This window comes from Melitaea cinxia, chromosome 11, assembly GCF_905220565.1.
Source record: "Melitaea cinxia chromosome 11, ilMelCinx1.1, whole genome shotgun sequence".
Taxonomy (NCBI): Eukaryota; Metazoa; Arthropoda; class Insecta; order Lepidoptera; family Nymphalidae; genus Melitaea; species Melitaea cinxia.
Genome location: NC_059404.1, coordinates 11,622,732 through 11,649,057, shown reverse-complemented (window position 1 = coordinate 11,649,057; position 26,326 = coordinate 11,622,732). Strand labels below are relative to the sequence as shown.

General features: G+C 32.7%; 1 protein-coding gene across 1 annotated transcript; it reads right to left on the bottom strand.

The window, feature by feature from the left end:
* Positions 1–1,245: 1,245 nt before the first annotated feature.
* On the bottom strand, positions 1,246–25,444 carry LOC123657584 (cadherin-99C). Its single transcript, XM_045593105.1, has 28 exons — positions 25,343–25,444; positions 23,466–23,531; positions 23,064–23,242; positions 22,121–22,243; positions 21,678–21,917; positions 20,825–20,974; positions 20,036–20,254; positions 19,388–19,582; positions 18,734–18,871; positions 17,721–17,870; positions 17,140–17,254; positions 16,027–16,229; positions 15,443–15,583; positions 14,598–14,721; positions 13,835–13,995; positions 13,060–13,233; positions 12,087–12,296; positions 11,285–11,533; positions 10,198–10,293; positions 9,196–9,349; positions 8,096–8,388; positions 7,461–7,685; positions 5,983–6,251; positions 4,635–4,808; positions 3,713–3,839; positions 3,336–3,438; positions 2,568–2,898; positions 1,246–2,324 (listed from the first exon to the last, which is right to left on the bottom strand). The coding sequence occupies exons 1-28, from the start codon at positions 25,422–25,424 to the stop codon at positions 2,231–2,233; spliced, it is 4,785 nt and encodes a 1,594-aa protein (XP_045449061.1). The 5' UTR covers positions 25,425–25,444; the 3' UTR covers positions 1,246–2,230.
* Between the last annotated feature and the right edge of the window lie 882 nt (positions 25,445–26,326).

Genomic DNA, 26,326 nt, shown 5'->3' with positions numbered 1-26,326 from the left:
TGCAATAGGCTGATGTTTGTATGTGTGTGTGTGTATGTAAATTTAAACTTTAATTTAAAATAATTATCAAGCAAAATATTTAGTTATTACAATCTTGTCTGTACATCTTAACACCATATTTCACGCCTCCAGGCTGTGCTTTATTTCCACAGAATGAAAAATACAAAAACCGCTTACTCTTAAACATCTATATTTTTTTCCAATGCATTGATGTGCTATAAAAACACACTTTTATACAGAATACACATCAAACAATAAATAAATAAATAAATAAATATTTACACAATACACACACGGTCGTCTGTTCCTAAAGTAAGCAACTTAATGCTTGTGTTATAGGTAACAGCCGACTGGTATATAGCTACATTTTTTTTTTTTCGATAAACATACTTATAAATAATACATATATAAATATATAAATAAATATTTATATTACACCCAGACTCGGGGTGGGAATCGAACCCACAACCCTCGGAGCAGAAAGCAGGGTCACTACAAACTGCGCCAACGGGCTAGTCAATAAATTAACTATCATTTGAAGCCTTTTGAATGCTATTATAGTAAAAATAATCGATTAAATAAATATTATGTTGGACGTCAACATTTTGATGTCGGGATGATAGTAAATGAACGCGAGATCCACTTGACGATATAAGCCGTTTTTTTTTATTATGTCAGGAAAGCTTTATTACGTCAGAATTTACTAAGAAGCGAATATAAAAGTGAGGCTAAAAAATTCTTCAATATTTTGCAATAAATATTTTTAGTTTTTGCAATAATAAAATATCAATATGACATGAACGAACCAGAACTATCTGTGATTATCTGTGAGAACCGAATCAAATAATCGAAAGTGCGATAATTACTTTCTAAACAAGCTACTAGAGGGCGATAAATAAAAGTTTTAAAGGAGTGCGTGGATTGCAGTTTTAGTTTTTTCAAATATATTTCTTTTGAGATAACTCCTCGCCTTATTGCCTCCACTGGTGACAAGAGGGCTGGTGCATTGTTTGCCCAGAGAATCGGCATAGCGATTCAACGGGGAAATGCTGCCAGCATTCTTGGCACAATTCCACACGGACATGATTTATACCAAAACTATCTGTAAATATTTAGTTCTTAAGTTGTGAACTGTAAATATGTATAATGTTTAATAAACTATTGTTTTCTTTTATAAGGTGTGAAAATTCTAAAACACTAAGCTGCGTTAATTAAACTGCGCATAAGGTAAAAATGAAAAAATAATAAAAATAATATTAATTTATTCCAGAATCTATTAAACAATTACTTTAATCAGCTTTTCATTGTAAAAAAATTATATCATTTACAAAATATACACTACAAAAGAGGTAACACAAGGACCAAGAATAAATACAGCACAGATTAAAAACATATCAAAACGTTTGGCACAAATTATTTATTTTAGTTAGATTTTTTTATTAAATGAGCATTTCTTACTTATGCTTAAAATTATAATAAATGTTACTATTTCAAATCGTTTTATCTACGAATTAATTGTAACTGGCACAAAATTCATACACATTCTAAAAGATTCTTCAAAACAGTGGGAAAATAATTTATAATTAAAATTATAATTTGTTTAGAATTTTTATAACTCTTAAACTTTAAAATATTAATTAAAAAAATACTGAATCTCGCGATTTAACGAGTCACAGATTAAATAGATTTGCTGGAACTACACAAACTTAAAAATAATGTATTTATGATCACACAATTTTAATGAATAAAATTCTAACTGATTAAAAACAAAACAGTGTCTGTTACACAATTTAATCATGAAAAAAAAATCGTTGGCTTGGCAAGTGTAACATATTTATGTTAGGTTATTAACACATATAACCTGCACGGCTCATCGCCATTATTAACCTAAATTTCTATATAAAAATATAAAACATCTGTACAAAATATTTTGTACCTGCATCTACACTTCAGGTACCTACAAAATATACACGTAATGCCTCTATTATTTACAACATTAATTATTATGCACAATTTGTTCAATAAGAAGACTAGCCTGCGCTAAGTAAAAATATTACAAATGTATTTTTCTAAAAATTCGTTATTCACATTATATACTAATATTTCGAATATTATTCAGTCGCACATTGATATGAAGATTTTCGTTGAACACAATGTTAATGTTTTTAGATTATATTATTTTAGTTCACTTTACTAGTTATACACTTTCCACTAGTTTTTGTCTCTGAACTTATAGCTCCGTAGTTGTTTCCACATGAGACTGGTCGTAAGGGAATCCATTAAAATTTCTCTTTCCGAACGTAACGTTGTCATTATCTGTGGATCTAGAATTAAATGTAATTTATTATGGATATATTATTTTCAATTAACTTATTAATGAAATAAAACTGCAACATTCTTCATCATAGATATAATATACCATAATAAAAACAGAAAGGGTTATTTATACAACTCATTTAACAATTGACAATATTAAATCTATTGCATTATACAAATATTTAAAAAAATTCGTTAATTACGTTTATTATTTATCTAGATATATAAATATTAAAGTATTCAAAACTCACCGTTGTAAGCCGGGTATTTCATCATACGCCATGATAGGTTGCGTAGCTTTCTTCTTGTGGTTGTTCCCGTTTATCTTTCTCCCCAGCGTGGCGGCGAGCAGCCCCCCGCCTATATTATTGTTGTTGACTCTCGGCAAAGTCCCTAACGCGTTGTTGAGAGCGTTGTTGTTAGGCATCCTACGGTTGAGGGTCTGAGTGTTGCGGGCGATGGTTGAGTTGTTGATATTGTCGATATTGTGGTTATGGACTTTGTTCAGAGTTCCGCCATTTTCATTTACGCTTGATGCGCGTGCGGTTGTCGCAGTTTCTGACAAGGTTGGGCTGCGTTCACCTGAAAATATTATTACATTAATTATAATATCTACGAGTATATTGGTCAGAGATATATGTCAAAATTTCTGACTGTTCTTTTTAATTTACTTTATCGCACAAATATACAAAGTATACAGAGCTAAAGCCGAACCGACAGTCATATAGCCTTAGCTGTCAGTTAAGTATTATTATATAATATTATAGTAATAAGTGTTGAGATAGATTGAAACCAACCATATATATCCACCAACCATATATATATATATATATATATATATATATATATATATATATATATATATATATATATATATAGCCTAACGCTTTAAATTTTTATCATTTAAAAATAATTTTTATATTTTAATAATTCACTAAAATTTTTGCTTACCATACCATGGCATTGTTTTACTATCATGGAAAGATTTGATTTTTAAATAATTTTCTTGATTAACTTACCGTTGTCTTTGGATAAATATTGCACACTGTGGATATTGAAGGCGTGATTATTTGGACTGAAGTCTAACTGGAGATCTGCATCATCTACGGCCATGTTCAGTACCTGAAGCACAAAACAATCTCTTAATACATAATTTTAAACTAATAAATATTCCATCAAAAAAAAAAAAAAAACACCACTTCATACAAAATTGCCAGTATTAAGCTTAATGAAACGCCATGTCATAAACTTAAATAAAATGTTAGTAATCTCATAAGCCATACCTATCATTTCCATTCCAGTAAAATATCAATATTCCTTTCTTCTTATTCCTTTTCTTTACATCCGTCAAGTAAACTATGAAAAGTATAAGAGCCGTGTTTATTAATTTAGATACCTGTGTCTCATATCTTGGAGCTGGTTCATCTTCACTGGATTCATATCCCGAGGGAGGTCGCGGAGGTGCCATACTCATACTAAGGGTTCCGTACTGTTGTAAAGCTTGCTCCTTGTGTTTCTTATACCTGGGGAAGGATTAAAAAATTTATGATACTGTTAAAAAGTGTGTTTGAAAGTTTTAGATATATTTTATGGGTGTAAAGGTTTTCTAAGGCTTTTCTTGAAGTAGATGTGAATGTGAATTATCCAACATTATTGACAATCGATTCTTAAATTGTTTTAAAAAATGCATCATTATCTTGACAGTATTGGGCGATGTAATAAAATGATCGTTTAAGCTGACACATTGAGTGATTATTAATCATTAATAGTTGAGAACATAGAAGAAATAGCACTGACGTGGTTGAAGTTACATCTTCCTCTATTTAATTGTATCAGAATAGCACGATGCTATTATTAAATACAAATTAAAATTAGTATGTGTTGATATCTACGATTTTATTTTTGTATTACCCCCACATTAGGAATTCTAAACATTTTTGAATATCATATCAAAAATTGACCGCTCCAGCGGGGTTCGAACCCGCATCTCCGACTGAGTCCGTTCGCTTAAACCGAAAATAAAAATCATCATATCAAAAATTTCGATCTAGCGGGTACATCGTTCCATAGCTAGAGCGCCGATACGGTCAGTCGGAGACGTGGATTCGAACCCCGCTGGAGCGGTCAATGTTTGATATGATATTCAAAAATTTTTTGTGTCGATGAATGTACGTACACGTAAGTGTGCGTGTAAAGGACCGCATGTCTGTGCGTGTATATGTGTACCCGTTTCACTGACGCTATTTTTTTTTGCACGTGCATATGCGTGCTGTGTACGTGCGTAACCGTGTGGAGTGCGTCGATGTGTGCACGTGTACCGGTTCCAGGAGGCGCAGATGTAGGCGGCGGCGGCGGCGGCGGCCACGAGCACGAGCGCGGCCAGCGCCAGCAGCGCGGCGGGCAGCGCGCTGGCCAGCGGCGCCGCCGCCAGCTGCGGCCGGCGCGGCGGCGGCGACAGCGGCGCGCGCACCGGCACGCCGCGCCCCACCGCCCTGTATATATGATGTTAGTGTTATTTTTATTGATTTTTGACTTGGTATAATTTGTTTGTTTGTCATTTGTCACAATTGTTGGAACTGACATAGTTTAGGAAAAAATGTAACTAACAAAAATATGGACATATGTCTGAAATAAATTATTATTATTATTATTATATATACAGTTTTTTTTCCATATTGTGGATTACTGTTGCCCTATCGGCCTTTACAGCATCACCGGCGAGAGGGGTCGGGTACTAAACACCGGCCGCGAAGGAAGAAGGGGAGCCCTCTGGGAGGAATCGGGGGAAAAACGCACGCCCTAAGGGTGTCTCCATCGAGATCGCACCTCGGCTTAGAGCGTCATCGGAGTAATAAGTATATACAGTTCATTTACTATGAGTTTTTTATTATTAGATATTATTAACACAGCGGCAAACAAGCGCAAATTAAGTTATTGAGAACACGGAGATTAAAAAAATATCATTATTTACTGAAATAAAGACTATACCTTTTTTTATATCACTAGTTCGGCAAACAAGCGTACGGCTCACCTGGTGGTAAGAGATTACCGTAGCCTATAGACGCCTGCAACACCAGAAGCACCGCAAGCGCGTTGCCGACCCAATCCCCCCAGGAGCTCTAGTCACCTCACTCACCAACAGGAACACAATACTGCTTGAAATCAGTATTATTTAGCTGTGATCTTTTGTAAGGTCAAGGTACTACCCCAGTCGGATTGCTCCATATTTTGAGCAGGAAATTCCTGCTGTGCCCTACCTCAGTAGAACCTATGTATTAAATCTAATACAAAATCCATCCTATTAACTAATTTACAATTATTTATAATAATTATAAATTTATCGTCAGCTTAACGCTGCCTTGGTAGTGGGAGTGCTGACAAAGGATATTTGGCAGGGAGCATCAACCTTAACTCGCACGACTCACCTGTAAGCGGTTAACGTAACCTCTAACGTCTACAGTGCCAGAAGAATTGTAAGCGCGTTGCAATCCAATTTTTAAGTAAATAAATACGTAACCATAATACATACCCTATCCTATCACGTCACTTTGAGTTACAAATTTAATTTAAATCGACTGCATTATGCATATAAATCATTATCAGAAAGATTGGACTAACATTTACATTGATTACATATAAATAAATAAAAACATAACGATAGCTTACTTTTTAACTGGCAAGGAATCCCTCGTTAATATATCACCAGTGTTCGGGTCCAGCAGGTACAGCCACACATTCGTACCCTTAGGGTCACTTTCTAGAGTCCCATTCTCTCCTAAATATAACCTAGAGGTCAGTTTTTCTAGACCGGCAACTAAACCACTTTTTTCTTCTATCGCGGAAAGTAAGTTGCGCGCTTGTGAGGTCGTCATTGCGTCCACGTTTAAATCAGCTACTTCGATTATCAATTGATTGTCTTTTTGGAGAAGATTTATCTAAAATTGGAAAAAATACACTGGTTACATATTTCTCCTGACTATATTTTAAATTAAGTTTATTATTAACCCTAGTTAAATAAGCACCACTACAACATCTACACCAATATTATAAAGCTGAAGACTTTGTTTGTTTAAACGCGCTAATCTCAGGAACTACTGGTCCGATTTGAAAAAATACATTCAGTGTTAGATAGCCCATTTATTGAGGAAGCTATAGGCTATATATCATCACGCTAAGACCAATAGGATTGGAGCACCAACGAAGAATGTTTCAAAATCGGGTTTTTTTTTGCTTTTGAGAGCTTCCCCAGTTAGCCCAAGGAAACTGTTCCACGCGGACGAAGTCGTGGGCAGAAGCTAGTTAATAATAATTTGACTAGATCTCACTAATGATATTACCGTCAATCTATGGTTGAAAAAAAAACAGTAAGAAGCAAATTTAAGATTGGAAAAACTTTATCGAAAAGAAACTACGTCTAATACCTTAAAAATTCAAGCACCAAGTAAAATTTTGACATTTGAGTTAGATCATTAACATTCTTTAATAATGTTAGTAATAATGAGTTAGTAAATTTATCAACTACAGAATTCTTCTACTGAGCAATTAATATCATACACCGAATGCTCGGAAATTACATAACAGTAATTATGATTACAAATAAAATAAATTAACACTAACGAGACAGTTATAATAAAAGGTGATGTCATATTAAGCAATTAAAAATTTGGTTCAGATGCACCTATCGTTTTAATAAACGAACTACTACTAAACTAACTTAGAGTATCCAGGATCTAGGCATCTACTAACCTACTAAACCCTGTTTTAAAATATCAAATTGATTACAAAGAGTACAATACAATACAATACAATACAATACAATACAATAGAAATATACTTTATTGTACAACTAAAAACAATACAAATAACATAAAAGAAAAAGAAACAAGCGAGAAATAATAATAACAAAAAAGGAATGTACAAAAGGCGGTCTTATCGCTAAAGAGCGATCTCTTCCAGACCTAGAGTACCTAAATTGTATAGGTTAAAAAATGTAATGTTAGCGATGTTGGCGGGATGTTTGGCGTGAATTTAGGGATGCCTATGTCCAGCAGTGAATTACGATAGTTTGGAGAGAGATAAATTTTGTGAAGATATAACATTTAAAAATGAATAAGTATAATTACAAACAAAATAAGTAAACGTACCACAACAGACGCCCTAGCGGTCTTATAATCATCCGCCTTAGGGTTGTCTCTCGCCATAACATTAAACTTAAATGGTAGTACATCTTTGGGAACATTCTCGAAAGTCTTAATATTAGTTATGACGCCGGTGTCGCCGTCGAGACTGAAGTACTCTTCAGCTGCTTTGGTCCATGAATTTTTACGGTATTCTATCTTACCGTAGTCCCCACTATCCTTATCTTTCGCCTGCAATAAAAATTTATATCAATATTCGAATTTTTCGTAAAGTAATTTGAAGACTCCAATAAAAATCATTTATTGTTTTATTTATGCTATCATCAACATTCGTTTATTTAAACATGTTTCAAATGACATATAATGACATTTAATAAAAGTATAGCGATTTCTTTATGGACCAATTAATTTAAAAAAACTTGAATTTCGCATTCAAAAACTGTTCACTTGTTAATTTTTTTTAAACCTGAAGGCCTAGCCAAGTTACAAACGTTTCGTATCGAACGTCTTTCTACAATCGTTAACGCCTCGGCGTAAGTAATTCTGATGACTTAAGGAGATATAGTGTGTATTCGACTTATCGTTAGTGTATTTAAGTCAATAAAAGTCATACATTTTAAAAATAGTATATGAAACCTCACCTTAACTTGCAACACATTCGTTCCTAGAGGCATATCCTTGGTAGCTATTGCAAAATATTTCCCTCTCGCACCAACAATAGTGGATTGTTCGGGAAAAACAAACACAGGAGGATTGTCATTGACATCTGTCACGTGTACATTAATTGTAGCTTTGCTGCTCTCTGGGTTTATCAGGCCTTGTATAGACTCTAGTTGAACTTCTAAAGAGTACTCTGTTAGTGTTTCATAGTCTAGAGATCGGTTGAGGTAGATAGCACAGTCTCTGTCGTCTGTTACTTTCACGTAGAATACACCTACAATATGATTTTTTTTTTTAAATTAAAATACGCTTTTATAAAACAAAATGCGATTATTTAATTGAGATAAATTAATAAATAAATTATGGTGTGTAGTTATGGCAGTAAGAATATCAAGTCACCCCCTCTCTTCCCGTGGGTGTCGTAAGAGGCGACTAAGGGATACACAGTTCCACTACCACCTTGGATCTTAAAAAGCCGACCGGTGGCGGAATAACTATCCAACTGATGACTTTGAAATACACAGGTCGAAGACGGGCAGCAGCGTCTTCGGTGCGACAAAGCCAGCCCTGCGGTCACCAACCCGCCTGCCCAGCGTGGTGACTATGGGCAAAACACATGAGTTTACGCCATTTTTGGCACGAACATGTGAGGTCTATGTCCAGCAGTGGACTGTATCAGGCTGAAGTGATGAATAAATAAATGTCAATTTTTTTTACAAGAACTAATACACTTACACATTGAGATGAAACACATGCTAATTATAAAATATTTTACTTGGTGATATTGATAAAAAAAGTGACAACATGTTGTGTAGTATTTTTTTAATGCCGTTCAGCATATTAAGTTAATGAAATTCAAATTTCAAAAACTTTGATTTAAAAGATATTACTATTTGAAATTGACACATATTTTTTTTTCTAATTCACTCGAAAAATGTAAGATCTTTTTAAAGTACCAAAGTTGTGCACGCTATATCAATAAATATTAATCTTTTTACACCTCTTCAGGCCTTGCTTTTGGAGGTCAGACTATAAATTCCTATTAAAATACACATAATCGATATATTTTATTATATATTACCTTTTTGTGAGGAGTCGGTAAGCAAACACTTAAGCGGAGTATCTTTAGAATGCTTGCTCTTATTCCAAATCGGTAACGTCCTAACGAGAGTACCATTCGGAGAATTCTCTGCCACGTGCTCTGTGTACACTGTGTCTGCGAAACCTAGACGAACCTAGAAATAATATTTAAGCAGTAAGCACTCTATATAATAATGTATTTATATATTTTTATATAATACGTGCAATTTTTATTATAATTAATACTGTTTATAATACGTATATATGTATGTATGTGTGTATATTTAGATTTCTTCCTGTTTTCTTTAATTTCAATTATGTACACTCCTTCCGCTTTTTTCACATTATCGCCTCCTTGTCTGGAAGAGATCGCTGTTTAGCGATAAGACTGCCTGTTGTACATTTCTTTTTGTGTATTGTGTTATTCATTGTAAACTTATTTTTAGGTGTACAATAAAGAGTAAGTTATTATTAATAATTATTACTAGGCATAATTACTAGGCAAACGAAAAAGTCTCGTAACTGAGCTGGGTAATCTTTTCTTTTTTTGATACGGGTTAGCGCAGCGGTCACAGTACTGGTTCAACATAAAAAACTAATAAATATGTAAACACACGATATTCGGTTTAATATAAGGGAGGATTCTTTGCCAATTTCTAATTACCTTGGTAATAAACGCCTTCAAAAGCTAATTACATCTATATGTATTGAAATAAATAATAATAATAATAATAAACCACTTTATTGCAACTAAAGATATTTACAGCAAACCTTAATTTTAGATACGTATAGTGCAATGGGCGATCTTATCACTAAATAGCGATCTCTTCCAGATTACCCAACAGAAAAAAGCTAGCAGTGTAACGGGCTTGCGCAACGGTAATAAAGTTTAATCAAAATACATATATAAATTCCTACAAACATACATACATACACATGCAACTATAATACAATAAATAAATAAATCATATAAATTTATATATATTTATAATATTAGACTTACGTCCGGCGGTACAGTAGCCGAGTGACTGACATACACCGTCAGACTGACTACGGATGACATGACAGGCTCGCCTTGATCGTAGGCTTGGACATCAACCTTAAAATAAAAATATATATTTTATTTAATCGGTATTTATGAATGACAATTCTTATACTTCGAACTTCGTACCGTCTTATTTATTTATTCATTTTTTTTTTGTGAATATAATAATTACTTATATCGAAATAAAATATAGCCTATCTTTCAAGTTGGATCACACTGTACACTGTTTGCAAATTTGATAAAAATCGGTTAAGTAGTTTAGGAGTCCATCGCGAACAAACAACGTGACGCGTAACTTATATATAAAGATGTTTTGTTTTCTATAAAGTAAAACTTAAGCTGGTAAAAAGTGGGAAGTTAATTTATTGGAAAACTATCTAACGGGTTCGACTAAAAAAGTTTTAACTTCCCTAGGAATGACTGATTTTCAGAGCGGGAGGAAAAATCACACGATTTGCATTATCCACAAACCAGAAGGAATTATTTGAACGCTATAATTTCTAAACCTATGAAATCCCATTTAAAAATGATTTTCGCACACTTCCGTAATATGACAGAAATTAAAATTTTAAATCTTACATTAAAAATATTTGAGAAAACTGATAATATAATAAAACATACATAGATAACTTGTATAACTAGTAGTACCAATGGTTATTACTAATAGTAATAACTAGTATAACTAGAAGTACCAGCGTCCAGCGGTTATTACTAGTAGTAATAACCGCTCAGTAGTGGTGCGAATAGTCGCCTAAAAAACCGACAGTTTGCGGGTTCGATTCCCGCTCGGGGTGGATATTTGTATTTGTACAAATATTTCTTTCCAGTTTGGGTGTCTGTTCTTGTGGGTCTCTCCACCGTGCCTCGGAGAGCACATCAAGCCGTCGGTCCCGGTTGTTATAATAAATACCCGATAGCGGTCGTTACTCATAATAGGAAACATATCCACCAACCCGCCCTTCTCTTACATGGAGAAGCCTATACCCAAAAATAGGATGTTACAGGCTGAATGCAATATTTGAGAAAAGTAATATTGAAATCTTACAGTATATTCACTATCAGTCTCCTTCCTCAAATCATCTCGGACCCTCACAGCGCCAGTATCAGGCTCCACATGGAAATACTTGGAAGCCTTCCCCCTCCCCACTAAAGAGTATCGCACACGGTTGTTAGGCGGGGTCGCGTCTACGTCCAAAGCTACCACCGTCTCAACTAGACTACCGATCGACGATGTATCTTCGACTGTCACTGGTCGAGGAACTAAGGTAAACACCGGTGCGTTGTCGTTTTTATCCTGGGTATAAAGGAAAATTAGTATATACCTTATTGCACTCAAAAAATACACGTAAAAACAACATAATAATAATGCTTATGGCAAAGGTGGACTTATCTCTGAAAGAGATTTCTTCCAGTCAACCCATGGTCATGAGTAAGTGTTTTATATAGCGAGGCAAACAGTGCAAGAAGATTTACTAAGAACAAGAAAAAAAAAATATTTAATTATGTGTCAGAGTATTTTTAGTAACTGATATACGTGTTGTGGAATTAATTAAATTTGGTAGGTTGTATACTACACAAATATTTTTTAAAAAGTAGAGATCGAACCCTAAAACCTAAGACACCCTAAGCTACAAACAGCCAATATGGCAACAATTGTACTAACCAACATCATCGAAAATAATAAAATAATATTTCACATCAAAATTACGTATTAAAAGAATTACACAATTCTATTTATCATACATCACAGTCACACTAAGATTTGAATCTATAATGAAATGAGATAAAACTTTTAACTACTTACTACAACTCTTAATAAATAAATAAATAAATAAATAACTACTCACATCGACTAAAACTTCTACAGTGGTGGTCGCTCCATCGCCCTCCCCACTATTCTCCTCCGTACCCACAAGTAACTCGTGCCTTGCACTCGCCTCTCTATCTAGAGGTCTTAATGTTCTAATGACTCCCGTTTTACGGTCTATGGAAAATAGGTTGGTGTCTCCTTTGAGGATCGTGTACGTTATCTCTGGTATTGTATCTGGATCTTCAGCCTTTATAAAAGTAATAATCAGTCATTATATTTAAAGTGTATTTTAGTGCTAATTTAATTAGGACAGAAGAAACATTAAAATAGTTTGTAAACGAACATCTTAAAATTATTTAATTGTTTGTGTACTTTGATGTTATGTAAAAAGGTTTATTTTATTCGTAACTAGCTACCCGCCCCGGCTTCGCACGGTTGCAAAAACTACCAATGTTCCTCTATTATATTACACATGTATTATACATATAAACCTTTCTCTTCAATCATTCTGTATATTAAAAAAACCGCATCTAAATCCGTTGCGTAGTTTTAAAGATTTAAGCATACATAGGGACATAGGGATATAGGGACAGAAAAAGCGACTTTGTTTTATACTATGTAGTGAAGGTACTAAAAACGCATAAAAAATAATAAACATGAACATTTCCAGAACATGGTATGAACAGAATATGGTATATCAAGCACAATGCGACACTGAATTAACCACTACTGGATTTAAAAGATTAAGATAAAGTACTTATTGCATAATATACTTATTTCAGTATTTTTATAATTTAATACATATTTTTTTATTGTATTTACCCTATATCTAGCTAGATCTTGTGGTAGTTTAGAATTTAAAGGTGATCAGTATTTCATTAATTACACTATTTAGTATTTCTTACATCGCAAACTATTCACAGTTAACGCAAAAAGACATCCACTAATACTTCTAAAATTTTCTTTAAATAACATTAATACAAATTATTAAAATTATATTCGATACTTACGTGAACTTTAACCACAGGGTGATTAGGTACATTTTCAGGTACATGTACAGTGTACAGAGGCTGTGAGAAGGTCGGAGATTCATCTGGTTCATCTTGAACTTGTACGGTTACAGACGCAGTACCGAGACGCTTGTCGATAGCGCCATCTGTTGCTGTTACTACGAATGAGTAGTCCTGAAAAAAAAATACATTTATTAATTTAATAAGAACCACCAACAGGGCTGCAAGTTAAAAAAGTTACAATGAGTTATTTTAAAGGCAGTTGCAGTATGTACTTTAAACTAGCACGTCGTCTCACTATATTAAAAATTTTAAAAATTTAAGGGTGTAAAAAAAAGAACAAAATAAATGACATACAATGGATGGAAATTTGTATAGAATTGGAAATTTTATTACTATTAAACTTAATTTAAATAAGATATTATAAAATTTAATTTAAGCACACTTTATAATAGTGTATTATAAATTATCAAAAATGACGTAATAGTGCAGATTTATATGTTACGAAAATAAATTCTTAGCACCAAAAGATAAATTATTTATAGCTATAACGCCAAAAAAACTATTTATAAAATGCGTAATACGCTTATTAAACGACATTCAGTCAAATTTATTGAAATTACTCGAAACTAAACTGTATTAAAAAAGCACAAATCGCAAATTCGAATCTTAGAATCGTTATTATTAAATAAATACCACGGAAAAATAATAAAGTATAAACAAATGAAGTAATAAACAACCTTCCAGATTAAAAATCTTATTTCATTTAACTTACCTTCGTGTCCTCATAATCAAGTTCAGTCTTGGTACTGATCATGCCGGTTGAGTTATCAATGATAAATGGGAGATGATTCGGGATACTGTAGCTGACCATAGCGTTGATGCCTTCGTCGACGTCTGTCGCGTGTACGTAGCCCACTACCTCACCAGATATACCTGTAAGAAATAATTTAGTTAGTTTATTTATTCAATACTTTATTGCACATTGTAAGTGACACAAATATAATAACAATATTAACTTTAAAAGTGCAAAGACAGTCATATCACTAATAGTTATCTCTCATAGACAACCCCTATCAATAGAGAAGATATTGATAAAACAAATAAGACGAGTTCTAAATAAAGTAAATTAGGAAAATAGCGTTAATTTATTAGTTTAGTCAAACAGGAAAGTAAGTTACATAGAACTGTATATAAACAAAAAAATATTAATATTAGATGCCGTTCGTCTTGTATATATGTACTATGAAATTCCAATTAAAATAATTTGAATACATTTAGTGTTCATTTAATCAATATTTTATTATTTGTTAAATATTTTTGTAGCAGAGATTATCAAAAACCATTCATGATCGCATTATTATTTAAAGAAGAAAGGCATCTTATTTATCTACATAAAAACATTTCTTAATTTTCCGAACCTTGATATTATATTTTTCAATGATAAAACATTATGCGAATTTTTTTTATTAAGGTTAGTAATAATTTTGTGAATAATCAAAATTTTTCTAATTATAAGAACTTTTTTTAAGCATTACCTTCTTTGACGTGGAATAAATAGGAATCTTCGTCGAATTTCGGATTATTATCATTTATATCAGTAACTTTAATGTTAACAGTCGCTGTTGTAGATAACTTGCCGGGGTCTTCAGCTCTCACCATCTGAAAATTATTCATATTTATTTTAGTTTTATTATTTTTCAATTTAAAAACGGTGTAATCTACCATTTATCCGTTTCATCTCTAAATATACGTTTTCAATTTTAATAGGGGATCGGACAAATTTTTAGAAAGCGTTTTTTAATCTTTATGGATACTTATTTCCATAAAAAATAAAATTTTATTTATTTATAACCTTTTAGGTACTCAAAATCATGTTTTAATCTTGTTTGTTTATAAATCCCGCCAAAGCGCCACGTTATTAACATCTGAGAGCGCGTGACGTCATAAGGCGTAATAACAATGGGCGCGTTCCACCTACCAACAACGGCCCACAACGCCATCGATTACGACAGCTAAAATAGCCGTTCCACTAACTTAAAAAACGCCGCGGGTCGTAGTATAAATTAAATATTGTTTTCATTAATTTATTGTTTGCCCTCTACTTTTTTTATGTGTAATACGTTAGAGTGAGAGAAATAAATGATTTATTTATTTATATCCAAAAGATTTCTATTGGTACTCATTGGGGACATAATTCCGTGAAGACTAGGTTAATAATTAACTAACAATTATTGACTAATTTGCATTAAAAAATCAAGTCATCTGTAGTTTTTGTTCATTTTTATCTATAACTTTTTCGACAAATATTTAAATGTTACCAATAAGGTTACTTGGCTTTAACAAAAAGCTATTTACGAAAAAAAAATATAAACATACTAACCAACTGATATCTTGTTAACACTTCTCTGTCGAGGCTTCGTATGACAGTAATAATACCAGTGTTTGAACCGATAGCGAACTGCCGCAAGTCGTTACCGGATACTATTGAATATGTTACCGGTTCGTTTTCTGGATCTTTGGCCTGAAAATCAAAATGATAGAAATTAGAGCTTAGAATTTAAGTTAGAATCTTAGACACACTGTTGCACTTTGGGTAGGTGTAGCAAACTTATTTAAATAAATATAATTTTTACATTCAACGGCTCAGAAATATATAGCACACAAACACAAACGTCTGGAGTACAACAATCTGTATAACTTATACAAAAAAAATTTCATGTGCGGGGATCGAACCCGCGACCGCTAGTGCATCAGCCAGTTGCTGAGACATCTGCGCCTATGCGCCGTCTTTCTGTATTAAGAATTTGTTGACTGCATAGTAAAAATTCTTTTCGAGTTGGTCGAGTCGGTTCGCGCCCTTGATCATCAGTATCAAGTGTATATTATATTTAAAGCGATATCTCTGCATTTTAAATTTTTAAATATCGTTACACACATCTACCATATTAGTTATTGTTTACTTACGGTAACAGTAGTAACTGTAGAATTAATGGCAGCACCCTCTGACACGGGCGCGTAATAATCTCTAGATGAGAACTGCGGGGGTCGGGTGTTTGGTCCCGGCGCGACCAATAATTCAACGATGCCTTGGGAGCTGAGGCCTTTAGCGTCGGTTGCTCGTATTGTCACACTGTATTGTTCGCCAGCTTGGAGGCGACCTGTACTAGCTGTTAAAATATAGGATATAAGTATAATAAACATTTAATAAAATTAATAGTGCGGTATCCGGCTGCAAAATGTCTTATTCAGAGAAGTATGTTAAAATTTGAGTTTGATCACATACGTGAAAATGTACTACTTTTGCAGCCGGATCTTAAACTATAAAAGAAACATTTTATTGATAGAATATTAATATCTGGTACCGAAATTTATAAAATTAGTAATCACGCGTGATATAAAACAAACCAGGCAAGTGTTTTTTTTTTTTAATTAATGTAATAAATAATATTTTTAGCTTGTTTAAATAAATAAATAAATTATGTGCTGAAAGAAATTAGTTATTATGCAGTTACAAATCGTACCTAATGTTCTGTTTTTACCAATAACTGCCACTTTATGGCCATTTCAACCTTTAAAATAAAAATAAAACTTGAAAAATTAAAACCCTATACAAAATGTCTGTAAGATCATCGTTTATATTATACAATACTTGATGAGTACATCATAGAGACCTAGTTTGAATTTCGAACACCATTTGAATTATTCCGTGATCGAAATTTAAAGTCTAAACAAAACGAAACGTTTTTAATCTACTGCAAAAGGAGAAGGTTCTCGATTCGTTTGTTTTTTTTTTTTGCATTATTGTTACCTCGTAACTTTTTACTGGGTGTACCGATTTAAATGATTCTTTTTTTATGAAAGGCTGGCGCTTATCATATAGTCTTATTTAAATTTGACGAGATATGATGAATACTTTTGGCTTCCTTAGCAATGCGTATTTAATTGATAATTTTTTTCAACTACCTACATTATATTACTTGTCGGTGTAAATTGAAGTCTATTTTAATCGAGCAAACACAATTATTTGAATATAGGAACAAGATTTTAGGTAATGTGAAGGAGGTGCAAGGTGCTTACAGATCACACCGGTGGTGGGGTCAATTGTGAACTTGTTTCCGCCGTTGTTAGACACGTGATGGATGTTGTATGAAATGCGAGCGTTCTCACCCTCGTCGATATCCATCGCTTCCACCTGAAAAACATTATTTATGTATTATGTAAAATTGCATAAGTTTTTTTTTTTTTTGTTTGTTTGCTTTAAAGTACTTTTAAAGTGTAAGTGTGATATTTTAAGGTATTTTTTGGGTCATACTTTGCTTTTACAGCCTTCATCATCATAACCATCATCATTTCAGCCTATCGCAGTCCACTGCTGAACATAGGCCTCCACAAGCTCACGCCGAAAATTGCGTGAACTCATATGTTTTGCCCATAGTCACCACGCTGGGCAGGCGGGTTGGTGACCGATTTACAGCCTTATTATTCGTTAAGAGAAAGATTTGTTTCTTTTTTATTTTACATTTCTTTCTTTGTAATGGATAAACTCAAAAGTTAATAGACCCTTTTTAAAGTTCTATCACCAAGAATAAACTATGATACAACTGAGTGTCATCGCGTTAAGTTTAGAGTGGAAAGCTAGTATTACTTTAATAGTTTACCTTATAAACAGCAGTGGGTTCTAAGCTGGCAGGTACAGTTATTGGCTGTGTTTTGGGTATGACGGGTGCGTTGTCATTTTGGTCTAACAGTTGAACCGCCAGCGAATAAGGTGCGGAGGCGGCGCCACCGTTTGCCTCACGAGCTACTACCTGGAAATCGTACAATAAATGATTAATATTGCGTTTATTATAGTTACAATTAAGCCTGTTTTATGATGTGACTTTCCAAATAGAGATCAATTATTATAATGAAACAACTTTTTTCGGATTTCATCGCGGTTTTTTAAAAGCCCGACGTTTCAGATACTGAAACTGAGACTTTTACTGAGGTAGGGCACAGCAGGAATTTCCTGCTCAAAATATGGAGCAGCCCGACTGGGGTAGTACCTCGACCTTACAGAAGATCATACTAAAATAATACTGTTTTCAAGCAGTATTGTGTTCCTGTTGGTGAGTAAGGTGACCAGAGCTCCTAGGGGGATTGGGGATTGGGTCGGCAACGCGCTTGCGATGCTTCTGGTGTTACAGGTGTCTATAAGCTACGGTAATCGCTTATCATCAGGTGAGCTGTACGCTTGTTTGCCGATCTAGTGATATAAAAAAAATACCAACCATGGTCACGGGCCGTAAAGTATCCGTCGTGCTTTTAAAAAAACTTAATAAAGCGCGATAAAATTCGAAAAAGTTTTTTTATTCTAATTATTAAAATTCGCGTAAACATAAAAGACATCAATTTTCAGATACGGTGAGCAAGATATTACATCCTTACGACTGTATTTTTGGCACACTGAATTTAACCTTTTGTCAAGCCTCTATTTGTAAACAATAAGCGTACTATTACTTTTTGAAGTCAATCACACAAATACTTTAAGGTGAGGTAATCATGACGATAATTACAAACATAGTTTTGTTCTTTAGGACTGTGAAAATTTATCCACACTTAAAACTAATAATAAATCATAAAACATGCAATATGTTTATTTTTTGTTAGTTAAAAAAAAATATTAACTCACTTGGAATCTGAATTTTCCTGGATTAGGCGGGTCTCGGTCCAATCTATCGTCGCTCACAACTAAATATCCATCTTTGTCTATATCGAAGAAGCTTGTCGTTAATTCGAAAGTATATTTCGGTATTGGATCTCCTGGACCCTGAAAAACGAAGCAAAACATTTTTCAGGTTTTATTATTAACTAGTGAATTTATGTTGACAAAGTAAATAAAAACAATATCCTTATCGAATACATTATTAATGTTAAAGATCTGCAGGTACAATAATATTAGGTCGGAAAATCATTAAAAACTAAAAATATATTTCTAAGTACATCTTAAGGTAATGAAATGAAGTAAAATTACATTATTATAAATATGATAAATGTATATAATGTATAATAACGCTGTTTGATGTAATTGTTTGATAGATAAATATGGTTTAGATGGATAGTGACTATTCACTATAAACCGGTCAACTGTTGGACAGTTTTTAAGGAGAAACTACAAAATTATGAAATCAGAAAAACAATTTTAAAACTTGCTGCTACATTGAAAAATCTCTATAATGAAGACTAAGAAAAACAAATCCCTATGACTGCGGGACACCCGACTTGCGTCAAAATTCGCGGTTAAATCAACCGTGTCTAATTGTAATTATATTTTAACGAATCTCACCAAATCCGGATCAGAAACGCTCAATTTAATCGGTTGTCCCTGAATGTCCAATACTTTGGTTCCTTTAGGCGAATTCTCCTCAACTTGACCTTCGTCTGAGCTAGCATTAACGACTGGAGGACTGGCGTCGACCGGCCTTACTGTTATTGTTAATTTTGCTGTTGTAAAACGTTTTGCTTCTGATGCCTCTTCCGCCTGAAATTAGTTTTAAATATTAAGTAACAAAGTAAGAATTAAAATTAATAAAATACAGATAGGTAATATTGCAAGAGGATGGGTAAATAGATTTTAACGAAACGTTATAGGTTTCTAGTCCGTTTAAACTATAGTAAAATTAAGTTTTCTGACAATTTTACAGTAGGTACTCCTATTGTGAGATATTATTGTGCTACTTAAATGAGTATTTATTTATTTATAGAATTCTGTTTATATAATATTTTTTAAATAATAGTATTTCCAGTATTTTCCTAGTTGCTTGACTACACAACACTATTATTTTTTATGATCTTTCTGTCTTTTTTTAACTCAAGGAAATGTCGTTTATTATTTTCTCCATATAAAGTGAAATATTTAATTTTATTGCGAAAATATAAAAGAGCTTTTTAGTCTTATTATACACAAAATAGAAAATAAAGATTAATAATATACCTTAATGACAAGCTGGAATTTCTTCGCAATGCTAGTATCGACAGGCTTCAGCTGTCTAACAGCGCCTGTGTTAGGATCTATCTCAAAGTACGTCGCCCAGGTGTCAGGCTCGCCACTTTCGATCGTGTATTTAATACGAGCGTTTATGGTGTCCATATCGACAGCTTGAATTTTTTCTGGTTCAATTGTTAATATACCCGCTAGAACTCCGCCGTTTACCTTTAATGAAATATTTTAATATTTAATGACAATCATGTATGCAATCATCATCATCATTATCATCACTTCAGCCTATGTCAGTCCACTGCTGGACATGGACCTCCCCAAGTTCGCGCCAGACATCCCGGTTGTATGATGTATTGTTGTATATTGTTGTTGTTATAATGTACTTATGCAAATAAAAAATTTATTTGCATTTGGTGTTTCGGTCTTGACAGTAAATCGGTACTAGTGTTATAAAATAAGTTAATTACAGTGATTTATTTTTGTATCGTTTGACTTATAATACTAATACAAATTATATACAACGTTAAAAATACAGTTTAAACATTCTAGATTTTTTTTTAATTGAATTTAAAGTGATCTATAAATTACATGAATCACAACTTCGTTTTATTATTTAAACTAAATTATACATAAGAAAATTCATAGACACATAATAGATACTTAAAAGTAACTTAGTATAAATATAATAAAATTAAAATAATATTCTATAAGCAAGCTTAGACTGTATTTAGTCTATTTTACATATAATTTTTAATAAAGTTCCTTGATAAAACAAATACTTACATAGCTAGCGTATTCGGGATTGATACAAGCGCCGTCATGGAGAGTACATCCCTTGTAAATGAAGGAGGGGTCTTGATCGTCATCGTCCAGTACGTTCACGGTCAAAGTAGTCGTACTCGACAGTCTACGTTTTGTATCGCGAGCGCGGTCCTATATAGCACATTTTTTTACTTTCACATTTTAGACAATTGAAGTTGTGTAGTCTGTTTTTTTATATTTAAAATTAACATCCACGTGGTCTAAAATGCCCATGCCATTATAATACCACAGGCTATTTATTATTCAAACTACAAATCGACAGCCCTGTGACTGCCTAGTAAAGGTAGGACGTGGTCCAACGCTGACGGTTTTTTTTATGTATACATAATTACACTCACACTCATACGTGCACACTCACACACATACACACATATATTACACACATTCACACATATATTACACGTTATGTGTAAGACATGTACATTTATATAGAAATCTATGATTGGATAATTGCATTTTAAGCTTAATATGCTGGGGTAAAATATTACTTCCTTTAATATAAAATGTCATGAAAACTTGACTCCAGTCATAAAAAAGTGACTGAACTTTTTATCTTCTGTCGGATGTCTGGATTTTTTCTCATATTTTTTACAGCATTTTTTATAGTATCTTAGTTTAATAAATCTCAGTACTTCATAAAAATTAAAGTCATAGAAAATACATAGAAATACATAGGATTTATTACTAATGTTTTGATTTAATAAATTACATTATTATTTTTCAAAATTATAAAATTAAATACCCAAACAAAAAAATAGCACCATACATTCTGGTACTAGGCAACCATAAACTATAAGAAACCCACAATACTTACAGAAGCAACAATAGTGACTAGATACTTCTTGGTGCGCTCGTAATCCAAGCTCCTATTGACTGTGACTTGCCCTTGATGTGGTAAAGGTATAGAAAAGTACCCATAACCATCCACTGCATTTGCGGCTTCTAAGGTTTTATTGTCCCCTGTGGTTATGAAATATTCCGCGAGACCATTCACCCCTGCATCGGTATCTACTGCTCGAATACTATCAAATATTGTAGAGCCAATTGGAATTAGCTGAAAGATAAGTAACAAATATTTGAAAAACTTTCGTTATATACGAACAAAAGAAGGGGTGTATCGTATAGATATCGTACAAAAATTACGCTTTAAAAAAGTTTAGTTTTATACGTATATAATTTTTTTTCTGTTAAGTATAAATTAATTTAGTTCAATAGCATTATCAAAAACCAAATTAAAATGTCTAGCTTTAATCTTACCTCAGATATACTAGTTTCATACGGCGTTCCTTGAAACACAGGCGCATTATCATTTATATCCGACACTCGAACTATGACAGGTATGGTTCGCCTTTTCTTTGTAGCTTTCACTTGACAAACCAACTGCGGGCAAACACTTCATTGATATCGATACGAAATTAACAACTATAGCTTCAGGCGTTTAAAGTTCTAATGATACTTTCGATATGCTTACAAATTTCGAATGATAATTAAGTATATTTATAATCCCAATGAGAGAAAGTTATTACGCGATAAATTTACTACATTTTTCTGCTGTTAAATTAAAGTACCTGTGTAAAGTTACTATGTTCTATCACTTTAATTAATTAAAGTAATTTCAAAGTTATGGTTACCAACCGATTACAAATTTTATGGGTGTAATTTAAATTAACTTTTTTTATGAGAAGTTGTATTGGCGATCGTTAACAACATATAGATTGTAAAATCACTCATAAATCATCATCGTATTTTTTAATTTATTGAGTAAGAATTCGATTATCTAATATTACACAAAATACATTTTATACAAACTATTTAATTTATTACTCCGTTAAATTACAAACAATATAACGTAAAACGATTATGTTTACGTCTACATAAAATGAAATAAAGAATAAATATTAAAAAAAAAAAATGAATTCCTTTTAAGTCAACAACTGTTTTTTTCTATAATAATTAAAAAAGGCAGTGAATTAATATTTGAAAAAAGTGTATCAACATCGCGTCATCCATTACAAGTATAAAAAATGTATTTTAGTATGAAAACAAAAAGTATTTTAATAATAATTGAAATTTTAAATAAGATATATTTATACATGTAAATATATGTATAAAAGGAGGGTGAACTAATAGTACGAATTAAAAAATACACTAATTGCCTATTACTTTAATCACAGGAATAAATAATAAAAAATATACTTACTTGAAATACCATATGAGACAAGTTATCAGCGTCTCTGTCCAGGGGTTGTAGTAATTGTAGCCTTTTGCCATCAAGTTGAAATAAAGTCGGGCCTTTTGGAAATACTGTTGATAGAATGACATCTACATCTGGATCGCCGACGATAGGTAACTCAGCCGGTACTGTTGTTTGGTTGACTTCTGAAATATTTTAAGATATATGATAAATATTTCTGTATCAGAAAATAAATATATAATTCATATATACATGTATAGTTGTTTAAAAGCTTGTTACAGCTTAGAATGCAGACTATTGGAAAGACTTGACAAGAAACGTTACAATCACCCGAAAACGTAGCTACCTTCTTCTATCTACCGATCTTCAAAAGTTAAAATAACTAAAAATAAAAATAAAAATACTAACGGTCTCCTCGACTCTCCTCGATGTCAACAATGATACTTGACTGGCCCGTTTCTACCTCGCACGGTCCTGCAATTATTATGTTATTAATTTTAACGTACCTAAATATTGAACACTTCATTTTATCGTGAATTAGAAGGAAAGTATTATCGTTAATATCACTAATCGTTTTTTTTAATATTTTTTTTTTTACATATTTTCAATGCTAAGTTTTAAATTATAACTCGAAACTAACTTACAAAATTTATAGTACATTTACAATACTACATATAAGGCTAAAAAGTTAGGAAACGTATTGTTAAAATTAATAACAGTATGATAAAGATATTTTCTATGATTCCGTGTACCCAAGCTTCGTTAGTGCTCGCTAATTGAGGCCTTAGTGACTAAGCTTTAAAACCTATATAGATAGGTTTTATTGCCACAATTTGTTTCAATTACCCTGGTAACAAGCCCACTGTTGCTTGTTTACGTTCCACAAACACCATAGGAAATTTTATAATAAAAACTCCGCGATTTTTGTCTTTAAAATAGTTTTTAGATTTATTACGTGATATATATAAAATATAAAAATAGCTTTGACGTTTATTTTTAAAAGTTACTGTTTATATTTAAAATGTGCTTAATTTTATAAGCTACAAAATTTTGCAAATTAACCAATTTAATCAAAATATAATGATTATATATTCAAGTGCCGGTATATAAGCTGCAAATCTTGCACCGATTGGTTTTAAAATAGCAACTACTGCGTTAAAATTCGTTATATAAGTGGTAATATAAATCAGTTATAAGGGGAGCGATACGTTGAAAGCGGTTCAATAGGTGCGCCTGGGAAACTATCAATTAGAAATTTATATGTCATTACAGTTTCATAGCTTTGAGGAATGTTTCTTATGTTTGGTGAAATAATGTTTCTAATTAGATCAAGACCGTTCTACGTCCCTATTTAGGCGCTATTGCAGCTACGAGTATATATCCGTTCCAATTAAGAGGTATCCACTTGTTTCTATGTCTGTATCGATATCAATTGCAAATTGTTCGCGTGTTTACGATCATTAGCCATTTGACAATTAATTAGTCAGATAACTGGCGACATTCTCGTTAGGATCGACTCTTAGATAAACTGAAGCGGAATTGTAAGGACAACATACATGCAAATATTATTGTCTTTATCGGCTTACACATCTTAAATATATGGAAATGAAGAAATAATAAGAAGTAATAGGAATAAGTAATTAGTATACCTATTAATTATTTAGTCTATTTATAAAAAATATTATTTTGACATCTTTTTTTTTATTCTTTATTTCGTTTAAATGTTTATGTATTTATACGTATATAGCAACGTTAATTAAAAATAGATTTTAAACCTCAATTTTTAACCAATTCCAACATAATAGTAATTGTCTATTAGATAGCAATATGTATAAAAAAAAACGCCTTTTCATTGTGTCTGTAACTAACTCTTTCCTTTTGTTGTTCTTTGTTTAATGTTTGTAGTAACATAAAATAACACCGTAGCAATAAATAATGACAGTTAAAACTAATTGATGAACATCGCGACCTGCATTTTAAGAGACTGCACTTTAAACATCTTTTCGTTTTCTTTCACCTATAAGATAAGCACAAAGATATTGTCTTGTACATCAATGAACTCTATTCATTTCAATACTTATTGATGTTGCTTTCTTTCTTAGATTGAGATTGAGTGATTAATAAGTAACAGCCTTCTTATTTATATATACTTAGACGAATGTTGACTATAAATGATGTACTTAGTAATGAAAATGATTTTTTTTATGGATTATAAATTTTGCTCTACCAAAAGATTTATTCATTTTTTTTTACTTATAGTAAAAATAGTATATTTTGATACTAACCTGGAGTAGCCCATGTTATCGGCAACAGACACACAAGAAGCCAAATAGTTCTGTGCCTGATTGGCGCATCCCACCGCGCCATCTCACTGTAACAAAATAATACAAAAATTAATAACATATACAATTATATAAAGTGTACGATTCCTAACTGCGTTTTTTCTAATTGAGGGTTCTGTAAGTGAAAGATTTTTTCACGTGGAACGTGATCTATAACACCTACAGAACCCCCCCATTAGAAGTAAGGCAGTTAGATTAAGGAATACCTAATTGTATACAAAGAAATATTGGCTACTTAGGACTGCTCCAGATTTTGAGAAATATTTTTTTCTGTGCTTTTACCTCAAGGAACGATACAAGGACATCAACTCCGAAGAGGTAGTCTACTCTTAACCTTGTGTCATAAAAGAAGGTTGATTATTAATTGAAATTTGTTCATGTCAGGAACGTAAATTCCGATTTCAAGAATTATCATTTAGTGTCTATGCTAAAGTTGATAAGCTTTAAAACATCCAGATATGACCTATAACAGCGGAGAGAAAGAGAGAATAACTATAGACATTGGTGCATCATAACTTCAGCCTAACGCAATCCTACTGCTGGACATAGGCCTCCACAAGTTCGCGCCAAAAATAGGGTGAACTCATGTGTGTTCTCTTTTTTTTTGACACAACATGATTATTTATTTATTTATTTATTCATCACTTTGGCCTGATACCATCCACTGCTAGACATAGGCCTCCACAAGTTCACGCGAAAAATAGAGTAAACTCATGTGTTTTGCCCATTAGTCACCACGCTGGGCAGGCGGGTTGGTGACCGCAAGGCTGGCTTTGTCGCACCCCGTCTTCGGCCTGTGTATTTCAAAGCCAGCAGTTGGTCGGTCGACTTTTTAAGTTCCAAGGTGGTAGTGGAACTGCGCTATCCCTTAGTCGCCTCTTACGACACCCACACGGTGGCTATATTCTTTACTGCCGTAACCACACG

Bases quoted from the DNA above. Each gene is read 5' to 3' on its own strand.
- LOC123657584 (XM_045593105.1), bottom strand. From the start codon at position 25,424: ATGGCGCGGTGGGATGCGCCAATCAGGCACAGAACTATTTGGCTTCTT. The intron at 23,243-23,465 runs GTTAGTATTTTT...AAAATATTTCAG, and splicing joins CGAGGAGAGTCGAGGAGACC to AAGTCAACCAAACAACAGTA. The intron at 20,255-20,824 runs GTAAGTATTTGT...ATTTCATTAAAG, and splicing joins ATCCCGAATACGCTAGCTAT to GTAAACGGCGGAGTTCTAGC.